The sequence below is a fragment of the Alligator mississippiensis genome, chromosome 1, assembly GCF_030867095.1.
Source record: "Alligator mississippiensis isolate rAllMis1 chromosome 1, rAllMis1, whole genome shotgun sequence".
Lineage (NCBI taxonomy): Eukaryota > Metazoa > Chordata > Crocodylia > Alligatoridae > Alligator > Alligator mississippiensis.
The window spans coordinates 407,888,705-407,912,511 of NC_081824.1; the positions used below are offsets into that span (position 1 = coordinate 407,888,705).

The 23,807-nt window shown below is 50.0% G+C and overlaps 1 protein-coding gene across 3 annotated transcripts in view; it reads left to right on the plus strand.

Annotated features, from left to right (window-relative positions):
- The first annotated feature begins 2,827 nt into the window (after positions 1–2,827).
- The window catches only part of NAA16 (N-alpha-acetyltransferase 16, NatA auxiliary subunit), a 103,285-nt gene continuing 82,305 nt past the window's right edge, over positions 2,828–23,807 (plus strand). Inside the window, exon 1 of one of the 3 annotated variants that reach the window (XR_009460893.1) lies at positions 2,828–3,027. Coding sequence is in view for 2 of the 3 variants with exons in the window: in XM_019500498.2 (XP_019356043.1) it covers positions 2,974–3,027 (54 nt within the window). In the remaining variant the exon portion in view is untranslated. The remainder of the gene's footprint in view (positions 3,028–23,807) is intronic. The other 2 variants (XM_019500498.2, XM_006264030.4) reach the window with 2 other exon arrangements.

A 23,807-nucleotide genomic window follows, 5' to 3' on the forward strand; every position in this document is an offset into this window, starting at 1 on the left:
GTCTCAAGACAGGCAGAAGGTAGGATAGATTTGCATTTTATAGACTAAATCAGAGGTAAGATGGGAATCTGCCCTGCTTTCCTTCTTCCCCAGCCCTCATCCATTAGCAGTAATGAACACATTGAAAAATGTATGTAATTTAGAATATTTATATCAACAGTATTTGATGAACCAGTTATTTCAAAAGGCTTCTATTCAGACAGTTAGATGGTCAGGGCTACAGCCTCATCATCACCGATCAGCATGCAGGTAACACCAGCCTTCTCCTGTTCTCTTTGTTGAAAGATGGGGCCTGATTCCGCCCCTGCTGTAGTCCCTGGAAGTGTGCAGGAGCTATAGTGGGAGCAGACTTGGGCTGACATAAATAATCCTGTTGCCCCCTTCACTACAGACAGCACAGGAGGAAAGAGAGAAAGTGGCCTTCAGAAGTTCTGGGGAGCTGTTTAGTCTACATGAGATGTCATAAATTGGAACAAGCCCCAGACTTGTTCTAACTTACATAACGGGCAGAGGAGCCCAGAATCTAGAAAGCACAAAGGTGTAAGAAAGCTACCTTTTCTCCCCAACTGCTGGGCTATATCTGCTGCATTTTAAGAAATATGGCACAGATTTTATCCCCCTAAACCATGCATGTCATAAATATGCCTTAGGCATACATTATTTTAACTCACTAAACTATATTTTCACTGAGATTGAAAAAAATGTAACTTAACTCTTAGAAAGGTAAATGGTTGAAGTACAACCAAGTGGCTGATTAGCTGAATTACATAAAACTCATAACCAGATTGTGTACTCAAACTTACAAATGATTAAGCTGATTTAAAAATCAGGAGTTATGCCAAGAAAAAATATCATGTTCTCTTCAGTGGCAACCAGCCTCTGATTAAAAACAACCGCGATTAAATTTTATTCAACTTGTTTGGAAACAGGAAAAGTAGAATAACTATGGGAAGTGCTTTCCTTTTATATGTAAACAAATTCCAATTATTATTGTACAGCTAATTAAACATGGTATAGTCAACTCTACTTTGCACAGCCATACGAGCCCTATTACTATAACTAGAAAGAGTTATGTGCTCTGGAAGAAACATGTATCTCCCTGTACTCCTTAAGTACCTTTCAGTGCCAATTAACTAGAGAAGCCTTCTGTTTGTTACTGTCTACAATAGACACTAAAGGAACAAAATTGTTTCATCATCTAATATTAATCCCTGATCATGGGATATAGCTTGAAGCTGCGTTGGTCTAAAGCAGCGGTGGGCAAAATGCAGGCCGGGTGCCAGATGTGGCCCGCCAGGCCATTCTATCCGGCCCCCAGGGCCCCTAAAAAATTTAGAAAATTAATATTTATCTGCCCTGCGCTGTCTGTCATGCAGCCCTCGATGGCTTGCCAAAACTCAGTAAACGGCCCTCTGCCCAAAATAATTGCCCACCCCTTGTCTAAAGGCAAAACCAGTCAGAACTCTTGCGGTGGAGGCGATATCTTTTATTGGACCAACTAGACTCTCTGATCCTAGAACCCATTCTCCTTGAATATATGTCCTTCCCAACTCTGAGATACTTTCGTTTTATTAATATACTTTGTAGTCCAGGTCAAATCAGCCACATCAGTTCTAAATCACATGGACTGAGCAGAACTCAAGCGTTTCAAAAAGCATATGAATTGAGCAGGCAGAACTCTTGTTCTAAACACCATCTATGGCACTACAACCGGGGAGTATCCCCCATCTCAGGCTCTCACCCTGGGACTTCAGATACTCCCAAATCTGTTAGCAGGCATCCTACATGCAGGCCCAAGCCCAGAGGTCTTAGGATTCAGATGCCCCCACAAGAACAGGTCTACACTTGATCTGAGCCTGAACACAGAGAGGAAGAGTGCAAGCAAGAATAGGTCAGGCCTGTTTGAAGTGCCACTGTGCACCAAGCAAAACTAAAAGCCTCCCTTAGTTTGGAGGGCCACTAAACGCACAACAAGCGATTAGAAGGGACAACTAAAGAAGAAAACAGGGGCAGAAGAGAGGGTCAAAGGTTCAAAACAAGTGCATGGACACTGAGCAGGGCACCCCACACAGCATCTGATGCCCCTCAAATGAGTCCAAGGAGGCAGCTGACACTGCCTGGTGAAAATCTACCCAGAGGTGTGAACGGACAGGGGATGGGAAAGCAGCCCTGCAGTCCCCTGTGGTGTCCTCCCAGCCAGAGCCTCCTTCCTGGTCAGTGGGCCACCAAGTAGAGCTATAAGCCCTGCTTGTTGATGGGCCCATCCCCAATTGCTTGGGCAGTTTAGCTAGGGCCAGGAGGCAGCCGACCAGGAGGACCTGGGCCAGCCAGACACAGCCAGTGGCATCTCTTAGGTTCCTAACAGGGGACAAAGGGCACTGTGCTTTAGAAAGCTGAGGTTCTTTGGCTAGACGCGGTATCTTTTATTAGACCAACTAAATAGCTGGAAAAACTCATTCTTTGCAAAAACTGCTCTTTGCAACTGTGCTGTGGGGAAAACCGCCCACCACAGGACAGCCTCCCAGGACAAGCAGATCAGCCCCTGGTGAGGGCAATTAAGACTGCGGTGGGCACGTCCTCTCTTCTCCTCCCCCCGCGCTGAGGGAGCGTCCGAGACAAAAGGGACGTTCCACCCAGGACGGGCAGGTGGATGCACTGCGGAGCGTTTGCCTGGGCCTGACGCTGGGAGGGGCCCAGCGCGGGGCATTGTGACGTTCCCCCAGTGCGTGCGTGCGTGCGTGCGGCGCGAGGGGCTTGGCACCGGCCCCCCCGCGCCTCAGTGTGCGCCTGCGCTGAGGGGACCCCGGCAGCCATTTTGCAGCGTCAGTGCGGGGGAGCGGGGCCCCGGCCGGCCGGCAGCTGCGCACTGGGCTGCGCTCGCGCTGCCGCGACGGAGGGAGCCGGTGGGGCGCGCGGCGCAGGCCGATGAGTTAAGCAGCCGCAGCTGCCTGGTGCTGGAGTCTGGGTCGCGCCATGCCGTCCGTGCCGCTGCCGCCCAAGGAGAGCAACCTCTTCAAGCGGATCCTGGTGAGCCCCGGCCCCCGCCCCCGCCGCCTTTGTCTGGCGTGGGGCCTCGGGCTCCCCCGCCGCTGTCACAGGCGGGTCGTGCAGCGCCTGGGCCCTCCCCCCCTGCTCGGCCCGCCCGACCTCACGGCGCGGGCAGTGACCCCGGGGGTCTCGAGTGAAGGGGACCTAACCCCAGTCTTTTCAGCTCCCCCCGTAACTACGTGCTTGGGGCTGTTTGGCTCGGAGGGGGCAGGGCAGGCCCGGCCCGAACAAAGCTGTGGGGTGAGGAAGTCAGTCACCTTTGTCAGCGGCCCCCCAATCACGCAGCAGTGCCGGGGTGAAACGATTGGCTCTTCCCCAGTTCCCTGTGCTGCGAAATCAGAGATCGGAGTGACTCCTAGAAAGTGAGGGTTGAAAGGGGCCTCAGGAGTCATCTAGTCCGACCTCCTGCTCCAAGCGGGACCCTCTCCAACTAGATCATCTCAGCCAAGGTTTTTTCTACTTCTGTCTTAACCTCCCTGGATGGAGCTTCCACTACCTCTCTGGGGGACCCGTTTCAGTGCTTCACCACTCTCCTGGTGAGAGAGTTTTTCTTAATATCCAAGCTAAACCTCCCTTGCTGCAACTTGAGACCGTTGCTCCTTGCTCTGTCATCTGTCCCCACCTAGAACAGTCCAGCTCCATCCTCTTTCAAACCCCTCTTCAGGTAGTTGAAGGCTAAGATCTAGAAGCATAAATGCTGCTCTGATTTAGTTTAGTCTGTCAGGTGTAAATCTATCCTGGTCAGGGCTGACAACCTCTGCATGTGGGTCTCTGTCACCAGAGGAGGTTCCCGCCCTAGCATTCACAATAGCATGGAGTATATTTAGAGACTAATTCACTGGGTTGCTGTTAGAGTAGACAGCTTAGTAAGAAGCCCAGAAGTAACAGATCAGCTGCTTGCTGTGTGTACAGTTAGGAGAGCCTGACGGGTGCTTTTCTGGATGCTGTCTTTTGTTCACTTAAGATAACACTTTGCTTTTAAATTATCTTAATAGTTCTTAATAGCGGTTGTGCTGCTTACTGCATGGTAATGGTATGCATCTTACCAAGCCACTAGCACTCCTCTTGCTCTCTTTGCTAAAAATAAGTTACTAATTTTAGAACGGTTGAGTGACTATTCTTACTAGTAGCAAGCAAGCTTCCCGTAGTAGTCACTTACCAATTTTGTAAGAACAAAATGTATAGTAAGAGAATTTCTAAACTAGTGGATTTTTAGATTAGCTATTTTATAGTTCAGTCTTTGCTTTTCAGATGGGGAGCGATGAATAAACTCAATGTCTCAGCTCAAAAGAATAGGAACTTATTTCCTTTCTGAAAGATGAACTGATGAGATCTGTTGTGGGTAGTAACTGGTTATTTCCTGAATTATTATTTGCACATTCACTTTCACCTGTTCAGAAGTAGTGTCACTTGTTGGTCTTCTAAAGTGTGACTCTTTCTAGTTCCTCAGCTTTTCTTTTCTGTTTTTATTGCACCTTGACTTGGATAACTTAAAGAAGTAGTGGTGTCTGCATATTTTATATTGTATTATTTTATGTGCCTGTAGTGCTGCAGGCTGTTCTTGAAGTATAAGTTGGCCTCCACTTAAGTTAGTAGATGTGTACTTGTTTGGTACTGTTGGAATATATGGAATTCTTGGGAATGTAGCGTATTAAATCAGTAAAATGGTCACCAGAAGCCACGTGTTGCACTTGCTAGTGCAGTTATTCCAAACAAGTTTTAAGAGGTAGAGTGAGTTACCGTACTAAAGCATCAATGTTAAAAACTAATTTAAAGAAAAATGCTGTAGAGCATTAACTTGTACCTCGGAAATAGGAAGTTCAGTGTTGGAAAAGCCAAAGATGAAAAAATGAGACGGATCACAAAATCATGTTCTTGGTTTCATACAGTATTTGTTCCGTGGTCTGTTTCTTTGATTCCTGTTTCTTCTCTACCCACACAGGATGCATGCATGGGCCAGTGACTGGCTTGTATAACTATACCCAAGCTAGAATAAGCTAGAAAAATCTGACTGAGAAACTGTTGAATATACATTGCGTACTGACCATATGAGCTCTATGGGATTATTCAGCTGTATAGTACTTTAAACATTAGTTTGGATGCGTCTAAATGAGCTGCAGTTCACTCCAGTGTAGACATATAACCTCAGTGTGTGACGGTTAGAACTGCCTGCTGTCCTGCTTTTAGAGTAATACAATGCTGGCCTCTACTGTGGAAGAGCATTTGCTTTGTCCTCACAACTTCACTTCTACCACTTTAACACCAGGAGCTCCTTAGCTCCCTTCTTCTGTCCAAGACCTGATATTCTGGGGAGAGAAGGAATAGAGGAGCCCTCTAGTTACTCACATTAGTGAGTTTTTAGGCTTTTTGTGTGCCCATCTCCCATCCATTCAGTGTTAGTGGTGCTGGCTCCTAAAGAGAAGTGAGGAGTGGCGGGGAGGGGAGGGGGGCAATGCCTCTGCTTGTCTCCTGTGGCAGCCACAGTGGGTTGTTTTTCTGTAGGGGAGTCTACTGTGCATTAAGCGTTAGTAGTAACAGATTTTAGGCAGGACTGAAATCTGCAGGGAAGCCAAAATGTTTCTGTTCTTGCTGGGCTGCTTCCAGCCCCTGCTAAAATTTCCTGATGCCTGAAAAAGGGAGTTGACAACACTAACTAAGTCTGTCAAAAAAGTGCTTTTCATGAACTTTATAATATTCCTTGTTCATTGCAAAATTCAGTTGTTTGCCTTTGGTTTCAATTTTGGTGAACTAAGTAGATGTCATTTGTGTTTCTAAATTAAAGCTCTTTTGCATTTTCACCTCTCTTCTCTCCATTGGCAAGTTGGCTTGCAAAAATCTTAAAATTGTATTTGCAAAGTCAGAGTAATCCTTTTGCCACAGAAATATTTAGTTCTATATAAAATTTAATCAGAAATTGTATAGTGAGGTTCAATATCATAGTGGGCACGTCTACACATGCCTGAATGCACCTTTTCTAATGTGCATTACATGTAGTATCTCCAGTGCGAGGCACTAAATTCATTCATGCACATTAGGCTATGCCAAGGTGCAGTACTGCATTTGCATGCTTTTTTAGTGATGCTTAATGTGCAGTAGATTCTCTTGCTGTGGATTAGTGTAACATCGTGTTTTTTTATGTGACACTTTCGTGCGCAGTAAAATAGTCTGCCATTAGAGCATGCATCATGTAGACACGCCACGAGACATCTAATCTGTCTGCGTGGCCACACAAGATCATGGTACTAAAATGATCACTAAAGAGTGCTCTGTGGGAAGATGTTTGAAGAAGGACAGTTGTAGAAGAGCCTTCTCGCACAGTCAGTAATCTCTTAACTAGGGGTGCACCAATAGAGATTTTTGGGGCTGATACCGATAGCTGATTTTTAAGGAGGCATATCAGCCGATACCGATCCGTTTTCTAATACCAGCCTGGCAGGCAGCTTGAAGAGCTGTGTGCAGCTGGTAAGTCTGGTGCCAAGGGACATGGGGGGGCAGATCAAGGCCCCTGCAGTGAGGGGGGAGTGGGGGCAAGCACTGTTGGGGTGGGTGTGGGATGGAGCCGTGGCTTGTCTGATGGGGGGAGGGGAGGGCAGCTCCCGCCGCTGCACACCCCTGGTCTGGGAGTCACTGGTCCAGTGGATGGTCCAGTGCTTGCCCTGAGCCCGGGCCCGCCCCACCAGAAAGAGCTTGGTGTAGCCCCTGCTACCAGACAAGTGGTAGGAGCAGCGGCAGAAGCCACCAGATCAGCGGCTCCTGGACGAGCGGTGTGCAGTGTTGGGAGCCGCCTCCCTGCCTCCCCAGACGAGCCGCGGCTCCGTCCTGTGCCTGCCCCATGCCAAATGGGCAGTGATTGCCCCAGCCCCACTCCTCCCTCACTGTGGGTGCCTTGATCTGCCCCACCAAGCCTCTTCTCTTCCCCCTCCTATTCCAACACAACAAACTTATTAGCTGCATGCAGCTCTTCAAGTTGCCGGGCTGTCCTCCTCGCTGCCTACGTGCTGCACTATGGCTGCACGCATGCACGGGCCATTTATCGGCCAAATTATTGCCCATAGATTCATAGATGTTAGGGTCGGAAGGGACCTCAATAGATCATTGAGTCCGACACCCTGCAGAAGCAGGAAAGAGTGCTGGGTCTAGATGACCCCAGCTAGATACTCATCTAACCTCCTCTTGAAGACCCCCAGGGTAGGGGAGAGAGAGCACCACCTCCCTTGGGAGCCCGTTCCAGACCTTGGCCACTTGAACTGTGAAGAAGTTCTTCCTAATGTCCAATCTAAATCTGCTCTCTGCTAGCTTGTGGCCATTATTTCTTGTAACCCCCGGGGGCACCTTGGTGAATAAATACTCACCAATTCCTTTCTGTGCCCCCGTGATGAACTTATAGGCAGCCACAAGGTCGCCTCTCAACCTTCTCTTGCGGAGGCTGAAAAGGTCCAGGTTCTCTAGTCTCTCCTCGTAGGGCTTGGTCTGTAGGCCCATGACCATACGAGTTGCCCTTCTCTGGACCCTCTCCAGGTTATCCGCATCTTTCTTGAAGTGTGGCGCCCAGAATTGCACGCAGTACTCCAACTGCGGTCTGACCAGCGCCCGATAGAGGGGAAGTATCACCTCCTTGGACCTATTCATCATGCATCTGCTGATGCACGATAAAGTGCCATTAGCTTTTCTGATGGCTTCATCACACTGCCGACTCATGTTCATCTTGGAGTCCACTAGGACTCCAAGATCCCTTTCCACTTCCGTGCCACCCAGCAGGTCATTCCCTAGGCTGTAGGTGTGCTGGACATTTTTCCTCCCTAGGTGCAGCACTTTGCATTTCTCCTTGTTGAACTGCATTCTGTTGTTTTCTGCCCACTTGTCCAACCTGTCCAGGTCTGCTTGCAGCTGTTCCCTTCCCTCCGGCGTGTCCACTTCTCCCCATAGCTTTGTGTCATCTGCAAACTTGGACAGAGTACATTTCACTCCCTCATCCAAGTCGCTGATGAAGACATTAAAGAGTATCGGTCCAAGGACCGAGCCCTGCCGGGACCCCACTGCCCACACCCTTCCAGGTCGAAACCGGCCCATCTACCATGACTCTCTGGGTGCGACCCTCCAGCCAATTCGCCACCCACTGGACTGTGTAGTCATCCAAGTCACAGCCTCTTAACTTGTTTACCAGTATGGAGTGGGATACCCTATCGAAGGCCTTCCTGAAGTCTAAGTATACGACATCCACCCCTCCTCCTGTGTCCAGGCGGTTCATAACCTGGTCATAAAAAGAGACTAGATTGGTCAGATGTGATCTGCCTACCACGAACCCGTGCTGGTTTCCCCTCAGCATAATTTGTCCTGCTGGGCTCTCACAAATGTGAGCCTTGATAATTTTTTCAAAGACTTTGCCAAGGATGGAGGTGAGACTGACTGGCCTATAGTTGCCCGGGTCCTCCTTCCTCTCCTTCTTGAAAATGGGGACCACATTGGCCCTTTTCCAGTCCTCCGGGACTTGGCCCGTGCGCCACGAGCATTCAAATATTCCCGCCAGTGGCTCTGCAATGATGTTGGCCAGTGCCTTCAGCACCCTCAGATGGAGCTCATCCGGGCCTGCCGACGTAAAGGCATCCAGTTCGTCCAAGTGACTCTGCACCATCTCAGGGTCTACGCATGGAAGTCTGGCGCCTTGCTGCTGCCTCTCTACAACCCCAGTGAGAGACTTGTCGTGCCCCTCGCTTAGCAACACTGAGGCAAAGAACTCGTTGAGTAGTTCAGCCTTGTCCCCTCTGTCCATCACCAATTGTTTCTGCCCATTCAGCAGGGGTCCTATTCCTCCCTGGGCCTTCCTTTTACTCCCTATATATCTGAAAAAAAAATTTTTGTTGTCCTTTACTTGGGATGCCATCCTCAGCTCCATGGTAGCTTTGGCCTGTCTAATTGCCTCCCTACAAGCACGAGCAGAGGAGGTATATTCGTCTTTGGTGATCTCTCCCTGTTTCCACTTTTTATGTGCTCCCCTTTTGTCCCTTAGGCTGCCCTGGATTTCTCTGGTCAGCCAGGGAAGCCTCCTGGCTCCTTTTCCTCTTTTACTTCGCACGGGGATCGTCTTGCTTTGTGCCCGAAGGATCGTTTCCTTAAGGCACAGCCACCCTTCTTGGACTCCCATCCTTTCAAAACTCCTACTCTGCAGTGCATCCTTGACTAATCGCCTGAGTTCATTGAGTTCAGCTTTCCTAAAGTCTAGCACTTTCACCCTACTAGTTACCTTACCCACTCGATGTCTTATGGTGAATTCTTTTATTAGGTGATCACTGTCCCCCAGATGGCTACCGATCTGTAGGTCTCCTACCATGTCATCCCATGTTGCCAATACCAGATCCAGTATGGCATTCCCCCTAGTGGGACCGTGTACCTCCTGTGTCAGGTGGAGGTCTTGTACACAGGTTAGAAACCTGCGTGAGCGGTGGGACTTTGCTGTCTGTGACTCCCAGCAGATGTCCGGGTAGTTTAGGTCCCCCATGACTATCGCCTCTTTAGCTTTTATGGTCTCCGAGAGTTGCCTCAGGAGCCCCGAATCTATTTCTTCCCCTTGATGTGGGGGTCTGTAGCAGACCCCTACCACCAAATCCCTTTCTTCTTGCCCCCCATGTAGCCTAACCCACAATCCTTCTACTTCCTCATCCTTGGATTCTGTCTTGATGAGGGTTGATGTATATTGCTCATTGACAGAGCGGAACCCGTCCCCCTTTTTTCCCCACCCTGTCCTTTCTGTGCAATCTATAGCCCTCAATATGTACTGCCCAGTCATGGGATGAATCCCACCAGGTTTCCATTAGCCCCACTAAGTCATAGTTGTTTAGTGCAAGCAGGAGCGCTAGTTCATCCTGCTTGTTTCCCATGCTCCTAGCATTAGTATATAGGCACTTGAGCCCTGCGACTGGTGCCTTTGCTACCCCCTCGCTCCGAGTCCCAAGGGGCCCTTTGGTTTCTTACCTTCTTGTTTCTTACCTGTGCCGTAGTGCTGGCCTCCCCATGGCTTTCAGGTTCCCAATGCTCTCTTTTTCTTCAGGCTGGGCTGTCCTTGTGGGTGCCACATGGTTTGGTGGTCCACAGCTTCCCCCGCCCTCATCTTCCCCTCCCCCCGACGAGCCTAGTTTAAAGCCCGCTGGAGGAGATCCGCCAACCTAGAAGAAAACACACGCTTACCTTTGGGGGACAGGTGAAGCCCATCCCAGTTGAGCATGTCCCTCGTCGTAATGTGCGGGTCGTTGTCCAGGAAGCCAAAGCCTGCTTTGAGACACCACTGCCGAAGCTGCCAGTTGGTCTCTCTGATGCAGTTCTCATGCCGTCTTCCGCGTCCGTTCACTGGTAGGATGGAAGAGAATACCACCTGTGCACCAAACTCCTTCAGCACGCCGGCCAGAGTACTGTAGTCCGCCATCAGGTGATTGGGGGTTCTCCTGGCCGCATCATTAGTACCCACGTGGACTAGGACCATGGGGTAGTAATCGGTGGGCTTGATCCTGGCCTGGATTACCTCTGTCACATCCCGAATCTTTGCTCCGGGCAGGCAGTATACCTCTCGTGCTGAGGGGTCCTGGCGACAGATGGGCCCTTCCGTACCTCTCTGGATGGAGTCGCCTATGACGAGCGCTCGTCGCCTCCTCCTCTGGGTCCGCGTGGATCTCTTGACCTGTTCAGAGTGTGAAGAATGTGGTGTTTCTTCCTGTCCAGGGGTTTCCTCCTCCCCTTCCATCTCCTGCAGGGTCGCCAGGGCCTCGTACCTGTTCTCCAGTCGGACTGGAGGAGCTGGTATCCGTTTGCTGCGAGCTGCTCCGGTCCTGGTTGTGACCGTCTGCCACTTTGCTGTGGAGGACATTCCCCGGGCTGTTTCTTCCTTAGGTGCCTGGTCCTGCAGGGAAAGGAAATAACTGTCAATTTCATCTTCCGCCTCCCTGATCCCCCTGATCCCCCTCAGCCTGCTAACCTCTTCCCGGAGCTCCCTCACCTGTGCCTCCAGAGCCATATCAGGCTATTTCCAATACAGACAATTTTCTTTATGTTGCTGCCGATCCGATATCAGACTGATGTAGAGGTGCACCTCTACTCTTAACCGTTTTAAGTATCTAGACTGGGGTGGGCAAAATATGTCCTGTGGGCCAGATCCAGCCTGCCAACTGATTGGATCTGGGCTGCAGGCAGGCTAGGGTGGCCATCATAGAGGACATTCTGGTTTTCTGCTACTCTGTCCTCTTATATGAAACCAGATGCCTTTATATACTCTATTTGTCTGTTCAAGAGAAAAATAGAGGACATAAAGGCATCCGGTTTCGTATCAATAGAGGACAACCAGACTGTCCTCTGTGATGGCCACCTTAAGGCAAGCTCCCACCAATTGATTGTATTAGGCCTGTGGCACTCTGCATGGGCCTGAGCCCTGCCCACTCCCACCCAGGACAGCCCATGCTGCACTCTCACCCACCCCAACCCCAGCCAGCATGCACAGCTTCCCAGCAGGGCTGCATCTGGTGTGGCTGCAGCCACCTGGGTACTGCTCAGCTCCCCTTGCCTCCGGCAGCTTCTCCTCCTACTGCTGTGCTGTTCCAGGCAGTGCAGGGAAGTGATAACAGTTGTGCGGATGCGTAGCAGGCACCACACATCCAGCCAGCGTGGAGGGGCTATAGGGGGGGACTGAAGCTGCAGCCAGGCGGCTCCTGCCCCAGTGCGTGGGGTTCCAGCTAAAGTCCAGTTAAATGAACTTTAAAAATGAACTAGTAAAATGCCCATCATGAATGATGGGGGAGAGGGGAAATGGGGGGGACCACAGGGTTGGAAAACCCTAATCTGCACACTCCTGCTGCTACTCCAGGTCCTGCCCCGCTCCCCACTGCTGCCTCTTCGGGTCCTGCCCTGCTTTGCCTCCCTCCTGCTGCCACTCTGGGTTGAGGGAGGGCTGACAGGTGGCTGAGCTGGGGGGAGGGGGGAGGCATGGTGCGCAGCTGCATGGGGGTGGGGTGATGCTGGGGCATGGTGTGGGGAGCAGCCACACTGAGGGGAGCACATGCTGGCTGCAGCTGCATGGTGTGGAGAGCGGCTCTGGGGTGTGACACAGGGCTCACGGGTGGGGGAGGCATGATGTGGGGATTGGCCACAGCATGGGGACTTGCAGAATGCCCACTGGCTGCAGCTGTGGGCAGTGGCCCAGGGGTGTGGTGCGTGGCCTGGGGCATGGCACAGGGAGTGGCCATGGTGCAGGGAGTGCCTGTGGGCTGTGCCCATAGCATGGGGAGTGGCCCTTGGGTGTGGTGCGCGACACTCCAGGGAGGGGGGGGAGGCCGTTCTGTTGCTGCTTGGGGGGGTGGCACATGGCTGCAGGGCATGGTGCTGGGCATGGAGGAGGAATTGGCACAAGGGCGGGAGGGTAGGGGGTAATGCGTGGCTGCAGGGCATGGCATGGGGAATGCCTGCAGGCTGCAGCCCCGGGATGTGGTGCGAGGCATGTGGGGGTGCATGTCGCATGGCTGTGTGTGGAGACGCACAGCTGCAGGGCATGGCACAGGCAGTGGCCCCACGGTGTGGCACTGGGTGTGCAAGGGGGCTTGGCGTGATGGCGTGCACAAGGGGGAGGGTGGCATGCGGCCACGGGGAATAGTGTAGGGAACAGCCACGGTGCGGGGAGAGTCCGCTGGCTTCAGCTGCATGGAGTGGGGAAGTCCTGGAGTTTGGCATGGGGCATGCAGGTGAGCGTGTGTGTGGCTGCACGGGAGGAGTGGTGTGCAGCCATTGGGTATGGCACAGGGAGCAGCCATGGCGTGGGGAGCACCTACTGGATGCTGCTGCATGGTGTAGGGTGCAGCCCCAGTGCATGTTGTGGGGTACACGGTGTGGTGTGGCACACAGCCACGGGACCTGGCATGGGGAGTGGGCATGGTGCAGGGAGCATCCGCTGGCTGCGCCTGCATGGTCTGGCGAGTGGCCCTGGGGTGTAGTGTGGGGCACACGGTGCGGGGGGGGGACACGTGTTGCATGGCTGCATGGGGGGGTGGCGTGTGGCTACAGGGCATGCTGTGGGGAGCAGCCACCAGCTTCTGCTGTGCGGTGTAGGGTGCGGCCGTGTAGTGTGGCACACGGGCAAGGGGAGGGGATGGGGGCATGACGTGTGGGTGCGGGGGGCAGACTTGCAGACCCGTGCTGCAGCTGGCACTGCCCCACACCCAGGGGTTCTCCCTGTGCCACTTCCCACAGTGGGAAGGACAGTCTGGCCCCTGCCGCCTCTGCCAATGTTTGTCCGTAGGCTCCAGGCCGCGCATGAGCAGTTGGTCTGGAGCATTACGGACAGATAGACATACAGCCAGAAATGCCACAGCTTTTATTATGTTTAGTAAACAGTGGGAAACTGTGGCTTTTCCCATGCAGGCTGGCAGACTTCCAGCCTCTAAGGGGTTGCTTGGGGACCCCCATGTACCCCGCTTCCCCACTCACCCACCCTTTGTCCATGCATTGGGGAGTTGAGGCTTAGGGAAGGAGTTCAGGAGTGAGGGGCACTGTGTCAGGAATGACCATTGGTGTTTACAAATGGGTCCTGGTGTTGGTACAAAAAAGGTGGAGAACCACTGTTTGGATTCTGTGGTAGTTTCACACCCTTATCCTACCTGCCGGGGGTGAGGGTATGCATCAGAAGCCAGAGGAGGGATGGGGGGATCCCAAGCCTCCAGCTGCTACTGAATAGCACTGGCTGGGGACAACAAGTAAAATCTTGGGGAACTGCCAGTTGGACAGCCGTATTCTTTTTTTTTTTTTTTTTAATTCTTTAAACTTTGTTAGTGAATCCAACCAATTTAGAGATTTAACGTTTACAGATGCATCAAATCCCCCAAAATCTACATAAAGACATATATTTATCTTCCATCAGTAGTGCTATATTATCTGAAGTCAGTGTCTGTAGGAGTCTTGTATTCTTTTTAGTCTCTGACACTTGTTTCTGTCAGAGACTGAAAAGTTTCTTCATATTGATATAATGATTCACTCTCTCTTTCCCTAGAACTTTTACCTAGAACTATGCATAATGTGGTATTTACTCAAGGCCCCCCCACCATCGGTGGTGCCTTTTTGCAGGGGCTGCACCACCACGCCCAGGGGATGCACATGCACCCATGTGCATGTGGTGGGCCTGTAAATTAGCCCCTCACTTCCATGTGCTCAGGGGAGTAGGGTCTGATGGTAAGAGGGTAAAGGGCTACAGGAGGAAGAAGTTGGTTGGAGGGCTTGAGGGCAAGGTTTCATGTGCCCTTCCTCCCCCCAAATTTATTTTCCCTGCTGTTGCAGTGGGAGGAGGACAAATTCAAGGCGCACCTTTTTGCAGGGGCTGCGCCACCACGCCCAGGGGATGCATATGCACCTACGTGCGTGTGGTGGGCCTGTAGGGGGTGCTCCTGCACTGAGCCACCCACCTCATCAGCCTCTTACATTATATTTACTTAGAGTGAAACCTTATTAAATACATGATCTATCATTAAAATGTTAGCAAAAGCAGCAAGTGCTCAGATTTATCAAATGAAACCAACACTGAGCATGACTATAAAACACATGGCCTATATTGGGCAAACTTACTGAAGGGAACCTACCACAAAACTAAGTGCAGCCCATCTAGGAAAAATACATGGTAGTGCCCATTGCACACAGTCGCTGCAGTGCAGACTTTTATCAAGTCATGACAAGCCGCTACATCGAATACATCTAGACTTCCTCTTCTCTTCCACAGCTGAGCTGTATCTTTTAATTATTCCTGTTTCTTCACCAGCCTTAAATGTTTGACATAGGTCACCAAATTGGGCCCCAAACAGTTCACCCAGAATCCCTCTGTCATATATGATTATTGTGGCCCTGGCCTCCATGAGGTAGAGGTGCACCAAGTTGCCCTGCACTTCATCTGTGTATAGTTTTTTGGAGCATCCCAGAGTCTCGGCCGGGTGGAGCCGACCAAGGGAATTGCTGGTTAATTAAGCGAACGTCAGGCGGGCTGGTGGATGGAGAGGCGAGACAGCGTATTGGTTTTATAAAGAAAGCTTTACTTACACTGCCGATGGTCACAGTGCACGGAGGAAACTTGCTTGAGTTGCAGTTGCAGACAAACAAACACAAGTGAGATCTCTTCCGAACCGAACCGAGATGAGTCGTCGATATACGACTCCACGAGCGCTTTTTCACGCGGGGGATACGTCAAATTACACTTTGACGGGGAGTGGCTAAGAGCTGATCAGGCCTCTCTGTCCTCCTCCAAGACACACGTGGAGTTTGCTAGGCTCCACAGCGCGCTCAGAGTTCTCCACGAGGTGGTTGTGGAGTCCTCCAACTTGGACGGAAATGCTCTAACCTTTTATACGGCTAGCGAGCCAATCGCCAGCCGCCACGTAGGAATAATTTAGAATCAGCCAATAATGGGGTACGAATTTGCATGTGTGTGGCGGGAACTCTTTGCACCAGGGATATCGCTCTGCAGCTGAGAAATCCACCGTGCAAAGAAAGCTCCATGTGGCGGGAAAATTCCAATATGCCGAGGCACTAAAAATCATTGGGTTATGACACCCAGGACTTGTGACAAGAATACCTGATTCCATCCATGAGTTGGGGGCTAGTAATTAGCAAATGGTTCCTTTGTGTGTGGGATATATGGAGTACATACAAACTGAGTAGTGCTTGCATGTGGGGTCACCATGGCCTGGAAATGCTGTAGACTCTGCTGGGGCCCAGTCCAGTGAACTAAATGATAATCCATGAGCCTTTTGGCTTTGGTTCAGACTACTACCATGCATAGTTTACTATGTATAAATAGGTACAAAAATGCTGTTCAGAAATGTGTTTTTTACGTATCTGTGCTGCAAATTGCACAACTATAGGTACCCACAGTAATTTGCCTATTGGTAAATTACTTCAGGCATGTTTATTTGAAAGTCACTGTTTTAAATTAGCCTCTCACTTCCATGTGCTCAGGGGAGTAGGGTCTGATGATAAGAGGGTAAGGGGCTACAGGAGGAAGAAGGTGGTTGGAGGGCTTGAGGGCAAGGTTTCATGTCTCCCCCCCCCCTCCCCCCCCAATTTATTTTCCCTGCTGTTGCAGTGGGAGGAGGACAAATTCAAGGCACACCTCCAATGATTAGATTCTATACCTGACAAATTATGATAAATATATAGAGGTGCTGGTCTATGTCAAACTGGCACCAATAAAAGGAAAATTGACTTTCTTGACAGTCAGCTTTTTTTGGCTAATGTGGCTGATAATGTTGCTGATAAATGCCGCGTGCATGTGTGTAGCCGTAGCGCAGCACACAGGTGGCCAAGAGTGCAGCCTGGCAACATGGAGAACGGTGTCTGGCTGTTAAGTCTGTTGTGGGGGGGAAAAAGGGGTGGATTTTGGGGTTGGTGTAGCACCCTGCTTCGCTCCCAGTGCCACCACCACCTGACATACTAGCCGGATGCTGCTTTCCACACTTCCGGGCTGCATATTGGCAGTCAGGTCAGTATCAACCAATATGGCTCATTAAGAATCTGCCATCGGTATTGGCCTGAAAATGTCTATTGGTACCCCCCCTACAAACATAAACATTCCATATATAAGATCTGATTATTGGGGGATCATCTTATTCAAGTAAATATGGTCAAATCTCATTTTGTAGTCATCTCTGCTGCTTAAACTTTTATGTTTATTTTGAATTTGTACTGAAGTATTAGCTCATAAAAATCTCAATTTTTTTCTGGTTTGGAGGCAGGCAAAAAGTTGTTAATTAATAATAATATTTTAACAAATTCCAAAAATTTCCACTAAATTTCCAAATAAGCTCTTCTTTTTTTCATTCTCCCTTATAGAACACCCACTTGATGGGACTTTTCCAGTACTATAACTTCCCAAGCTTTTTTAAACCAGTTGGTGATTTCTGGGGGTTGGCTTCCTTTTCAGGTTTTTGGAATTGTAATTCTTACCACCATTCAAAGATGAGGAATTCATCACCCATGACCCATGCATGTTGCAGACTTCTCAAGAAGGTTCAGCAGGAACCCTAAAACCCTAAGGGGTTATTTGATAGTTAACATCCTGTTACTTTCCTCACCATATTCTGGGACACATCCACCATATGTGGTAAAATCCTTCTAACTGACCACAATTGCTCCAATATTGACCTGTTCTTATACCATAAATACACTTAACTTTATTTTTATCATTGATGTAGGGTTTTAAAATAATTTTCTTTTATTAACGTGAGGACAGCCTTGTTCTAATGCTTTTGCTTCCTCTTCTCTTCTCCTTTTTGTGCTCTTTCTGCAGCTGTGCTATGATATGTTTAAATGCCTTGTGAGTCGAGACTTAAATTTAGCTTCCTCACTTTTCATCGTCCCCTTCTTAAAATTTAATGTTAGTGACAGGAGCCCTATTAAATAACTTTGCCTGCCACGGCATAGGCTCACCCAGGGCTGAATGTTTCAGCTGTAGTCACATTGTCAGCAGTCACTCCCCATCCTCCTGTTGCTTTGCCAATAGCTACTGCCAATTTGGTAATGGCTGTGAGAGGGTTATACCTGTAGTAGTTATCCCTGCAGCAGGGAGGGGTGGAAGGAAGTGATGCTGATGACAGAACTCTACTGGTGCTCCATGGTGCCAGAGGGTTCAGCCCCAGGTGAGTCAGTACTTGGTATAGCCCCTTGATACCATTGTAGTATCCCCCTGCCTCCATTCTAGTATGGAAATCATTTTCCTCTCTTTAGGACATGCCCCCTTTCCTATCTCTCCTCTTTTAAATGGCTAACTTCTGGGAAAAGAATGCACGTGGCATGCAAATAAATCCAGTATTAGATCCAGGGTCCTTATTTATTTCTGGTTGCTGAAATGCATTGATTATTCTGTTTTACAGTGCTATAGAGCAGGGGTTTTCAACCCTTTGTAACAAGTGTACCCCTTCTGTCTCAGTTTCAGCTCATGTACCCCTTTATATTTTTTTCTTGTTTTTAATGTTACCAATTATGTTCCTGGCCGTTGCCGCCTGCCCCAAGTGCAGCCCTTGCCAGGAAGCCCGGCACCTCCCCAGCCTGCAGCAGCAGCCTGCCGTCACCCCACATGCAGATCTGGGGGCACTTGCCCCTCATGGCCTCCTGGGGTGTGCGCAGCAGCAGGAACTGCACCCCCCCCCCCCCCCACCCCCCCCCCCCCCCCGCTCCCTGGCTTCCCCTGGAAGAGCTGCGAATGGCTCTGTCCCGTGCCCTTCCCTGACTGTGCAGCCCCTGCCTCAGCCCTAGCCCTACTCCCTCCCTCGCCATGGGGGCCTCAAACTGCCCCCCCCCCCACCTCTTCCCTCGCAACAGACTTACCAGCTGGACCCGGCTGCTCTCCACGCTGCCGGACTGCGCTCTTGGCTACCTGCATGCAGTGCGGGAGCTGCGTGCACGCATGGGGCATTTATTGGCCATACTATCAGCCACATCAGCCAAAAAAGACGATTACTAATACTCAGGGGTGATGCGTAGGGAGTGCACTGTGGCAGAATGCCAGCTATCCCTCCCCAAACACTCTGCTCTGTGGATGTTTGGTTAACATGGGCCCTGCAGAGGGCAGACATCCCATCTCTTTAGGTAACCCGAGTTGGATACATTCCTGAGGGAGGGGAGAAACCTGCTCCCTCTGCCTACATAACTGGCATCACATACCTGGGTGAGGGGCTTACGCTCCCTATTGTTCTCAATGCCAACCTGACTGATAAGGGGCTAGAAACCCTGCCAGTCTACCCAGCAACCAGTGATGCATTTCAAATTGGTTGGCTGGCAGCCAACAGGTGCTGGCCTCCATTGGACCAGGTAAATAAGGTCATAAGGGGTATATAAGTTAAGGACTGCTCAGAAGGAGGAGCAGTAGCCATGAGGAAGACTCGAGAGAGAGGAGAGCTGGACCATCTGACACGTGTTCTCTCTTTTGAAACTCATGATCAATGAACTGCCTGCCTCCAAAGGGAATCTCCACCTGCCTCTGGATGATACTCATGAGTAAGCTACCTGAGATCTAACTAGATATATAGCTTGCAGTAACTCAGATGCGTGATCAAAGGCTACCTAGCCATGCCAGTTTGCTCTAATGGATTTCTCTGATATTGCTCTACCCTGTACCCTATTCCAAACCTATTCCTTGTAACCAATAAAGTCCTCCTTTGTACTTAGTGTGGGAGACTTCTTGGGAATGGGTCTGAATTATGCCTTGGGGTCCCCTTGGTTTGGCTGACTAGGGGAGACCACTATTTGTGTTTCAGACTGAGGGAAGCACCTCCAGTTCTTGATGTGGATTGAGTACCCTCAAGGGCTACCAGGCCTGTGTTTCCCAAGGGACACGGAGCCAGGATCACTCCAGACCCTGGGTGGTGGCAGCATTACCCCTGGACTAGCAGGTGTGCTCCAGTAAGGGGGTAGGCCAGGCATGAGGCGCCCCCAGGGAGGCACTCGGAGCCTGGAAGGTGGTCGAGCATAGTGAGGTGGGTGGCTCAGCACAGGAGCACCCACTACAGGCCTACCACATGCACGTAGGTGCATGTGCATCCCCTGGGCATGGTGATGCAGCCCCTGCAAAAAGATGCCACTGACTCTGTCAGCAGCACCTGCGGGCAGTTGCTGCTCACAACACTGCTGGCGGTGTCTGTGGGCGGTCCAAGATTGCCACTTGCCGCTGCTGGCGGTGCTTGCGAGTGGTCTCCAACCCCTGCTCGGTGCTTGCCATCCCCATCTCCACCGCCAACAGTGCCAGCGGCATCTGCGGGAGCTCTGCACTTACCACCGCTGGGCTGCTGTTGTGCTCCCACCACCGCCAGTGCAGCTGTGCCCCCCAAGCTGCCCAGGGCACAAGCTGTTCATGCCGGTACTTGTACATTCATGCTGTGTACCCCCTGTGACCTTTTTAAGTACCTCTAGGGGTACACGTACCCCCAGTTGACAACCACTGATATAGAATATAAGTTTCTAAGAACTATTTAAAATGGCACTGTCCACTGCATATATGTGGAACACCACTGGCACTTGAATCTGGATCTGAGATCAAGCAGATTATCAGTAGCATCATGGAACAGTTAGGCTGGTTACTGTGGAGCTTAACTGAAAGCATACAATGGTCTTACCATAAATTGTGTGAGGATCCTAACAAATCAGACAGTTCAATGTCTTCTTATTGGAAGATAACTGAACAATTGTGCAGTTGAGTCAGTAACTACAGGGTCCTTCTTTTGTGATTGACAGGTCCACTTATTTGCAGTATCACTGTTGTTAATGTGGTAAGGTAGGGGTCAAATGTAGCTATAGATCATGTTACTTTGACACTTTAGCTTATCATTCCTATTTTGAACATTGAAAAATGTCAGTCCTTTAAAAAATAAAGAAACTTAGGGCCTTTCTGAGATAAGGGCTGATACAACCTAAACAAATATATTCTAAGTTTTAAATTCACTTGGTTTTTAAATCTTAATGAAATTTATGTATGCTTGTTTCTTGGGGTATACTAAATCCTGTTTTGTAAGCTAGAACAGCTGCAACAGTTGAACCGGCAAAGTGACTGGTAGCCATGAATGATACTTTTCCTCACCTAAGCTGCTATCTCATTCCCTGAGACTTCTGATATTATTTTGTAACATGTAAAAAAAATAAAGGAGACTTCTACTGTCAAGCTCATCACTACAAGTGACAAGGTTCTGGCTTCGTATCTGGTCAGAATTTTTTAAAATAACAGTTATGGCTGCTATACTGCAAATGCATTCACATCTTTTGAGCTGCAAGCAGTCATTGCCCTTGTGCCACTAGCACAAGGAGACATCTGTGCCCCATATTATTGATGCCACCTGCTGCAGTTGATGCTTGCCACACTCTGGATTGCTACTGTGTCACTGAGAGCACCTCTGGGAGTTGCCGCTGCTGGGGAAGGACCACTCTCAGCTCTCAAGGTCAGTGCTGTGTGAACCCCTCTGGGATTCTGCTCTGCGTCTCAGTAAGCTTCAGCAACCCTCTGCCTAGTGAGGGTTTACCAGTCTCAGTGGGTGACTCTGGTGTGGAGTATCTGTGGATTCCTCAGTTAGAGCCCTGAAGCCTTTTCCTGGCTCTTCAGGGGCTCACTCTTTTCCAGCTGCCCAGAGCTACTTCCATGCATACTTAATTAAACTAGACAACACCTCTATGGGTCACATGACCAACCAGGTTGGCATACCAATGATGGTATATGTATATTTTAAATATTCGTTTAGCTCTTATCTAGTATAGTAATGAAGAGGAAGTGTTTTTGTTTTTTGTTTCCTTTTTTTTAAAGGAATAGAATTGCCTATTTATGCAAGGGACCAAAGCTTACAGTGACTCATGTTTGTAATACTAAGCCAGAAAATCTTTAACCAATCTTTTTACTCTGATAAACTTTTTATAAGACTGTATAGGGAGTAATAGTGGTTTAAAAGTACCTAGACTTAGTTTGGATTGCGCATTTTAAAATTCAAGATTATACAGCATATTTGCACAGCAACATGCTTCCCATTAAACATGCAACTTTCATGAACTGATGAAGCATATCAGACAAAGATACCAAGGTGGTAGTGCTAGGTAATGGAGTAATAACTCAGATTCTAGTGTATAATGTAGCCTCTAACTAAGTTTAGGTCACAGTTAGACAGTGTATATAGTTGAGGTTGGTTGGTTAAGTAGTCGCTATCCATGTTTGAAAAATTTACTACATACATTCATAGATGCTAGGTTTGGAAGGGACCTCGACAGATCATCGAGTCTGACCCCCTGCCTAGGTAGGAAAGAGAGCTGGGGTCAGATGACCCCAGCCAGATACTTATCCATGCTGTAAGCACCCTATAACCTTCTTGCATCTTCAGCACCTTAAAGCAGGGGCAGGCAATTATTTTGGGTGGAGGGCCACTTAGTTAGTTTTTTGGAAAGCTGTTGAGGGCTGCATGGGTAGCCCCACCCCTTGACAGGTGCCCTGCCCCCTGGTTGCCATCTTGGGACCGGACGTCCCACCCCTGTCCTTTGACCCTCACCACTGGAAGTCCCTCCCCTTGCCCCTGGAAGTAATCCATCGAGGAAGAGGGTTTGCTATCTTAGAACTGGATGGGTAAAAAATTGGCGGATGGGGCGCACCCAGAGAGTAGTGGTGGACGGGTTGTACTCAACCTGGTGAGATGTGAGCAGTGGGGTACCCCAGGGCTCAGTCCTCGGGCCCGCACTGTTTATCATCTTCATCAGTGACTTGGATGAGGGGGTGGAACGCGCGCTGTCCAAGTTTGCTGATGACACTAAGATGTGGGGCGAGGTGGACACACTTGAAAGGAGAGAGAGGCTGCAACTAGATTTCGACTACAAAAGTGGGCAGATGAGAATAGGATAGGGTTCAACGTAGACAAATGCAGGGTGCTGCACCTTGGGAGAAGGAATCCACAGCAGAATCCACAGCATGCATACAGGCTGGGGAGTTCCCTTCTTGAAAGCACAGAAGCGGAAAGGGAACATGAGCCACCAATGCCAGACCGCAGCCAGCAAGGCCAGCCATACCTTGTCATGCATCCAAAGGTGCATCTCAAGCCGGTCCAGAGAGGTGATCCTCCCCCTCTATGCGACTTTGGTCAGGCCGCAGTTGGAGTACTGCATCCAGTACTGGGCCCTGCACTTCAAAATGGATGTGGCCAGCCTGGAGAGGGTTCCGAGGAGGGCCACCTGCTTGGTGAGAGGGCAGCAGGACAGGACCTACAAGGAGACACTGAAGGACCTGAACCTGTTCAGCCTCAGCAAGAGGCTGGTGCCTGCCTACAAACTCATCAGGGGAGATCAACAGCAAATAGGTAGAGCCCTTTTCTCCCCAGCATCACCTGGGGTGATGAGGAACAATGGTAATAAACTGATGGAGAACAGGTTTAGGTTGGAAACCAGAAGGCAGTGTTTTACAGTTAGGGCGGCCAAAATTTGGAATCAACTTCACAGGGAAGTGGTCCTCGCCCCTACCTTGGGCAAATTCAAGAGGAGGTTGAATGATCACCTGTCTGGGGTCTTGTGGACCCAGCATTCATCCCTGCCTGTGGCAGGGGTTCAGGCTAGATGATCTGTTCAGGTCCCTCCTGACCCCAGCTACTATAAAACTATGAACTGGGGGGAAAAAAAAATTATGTACTAAAAATCAAATACCCATAATATTTTAATTCAATCAAAAAATATATTTTTGTCCTGATATGTGTGTTTGTGCTTTATATGTAGAAGTGATGGCATAACTCAAAATGCAGTCTTACTCTTCTTGTGTAGTGTGTGAGGTATGCAGGGGTGTCAGTGGGGTAGTTATGCATGGGTGGGTGGATGGGTTTGTGGGGAACTGTGGGTGTGATATTTGTGGGATGTGTGATTGTGTGTGGATGAGGCTGTGGCTGTGGGCTTTGTAGGAAGGATTTGAGGTTATGTGTGGTGTGCATGGGAATACCCTGAGAACTCCCCACTGAGCTGGTCAGCACCTGCCCCCGCTCTGCAATAGCTCAACCTGAGTGTGTTGGTGCAGCTGCTCAGATCCAATTTTGGGAGAGCCTCCCAGGGCTTCCAGTGCTCTGTGCTAGGTCCCCACTTGCTTGTGCTGCCCCCAGTGGCCTTGGCTGCACCCCTGTGCTGTCCCCCAGGTTCCTGGCAGCTGCAGGAGCCTCTGGGATGCAAAAGCATCTCTGGGCCTAATCCTGCTCCTGGCAGAGCCTCCCTGCCCATCCCGGGGATGCGGGGGCGAGCTGCCAGTGGGCTACTGGGCC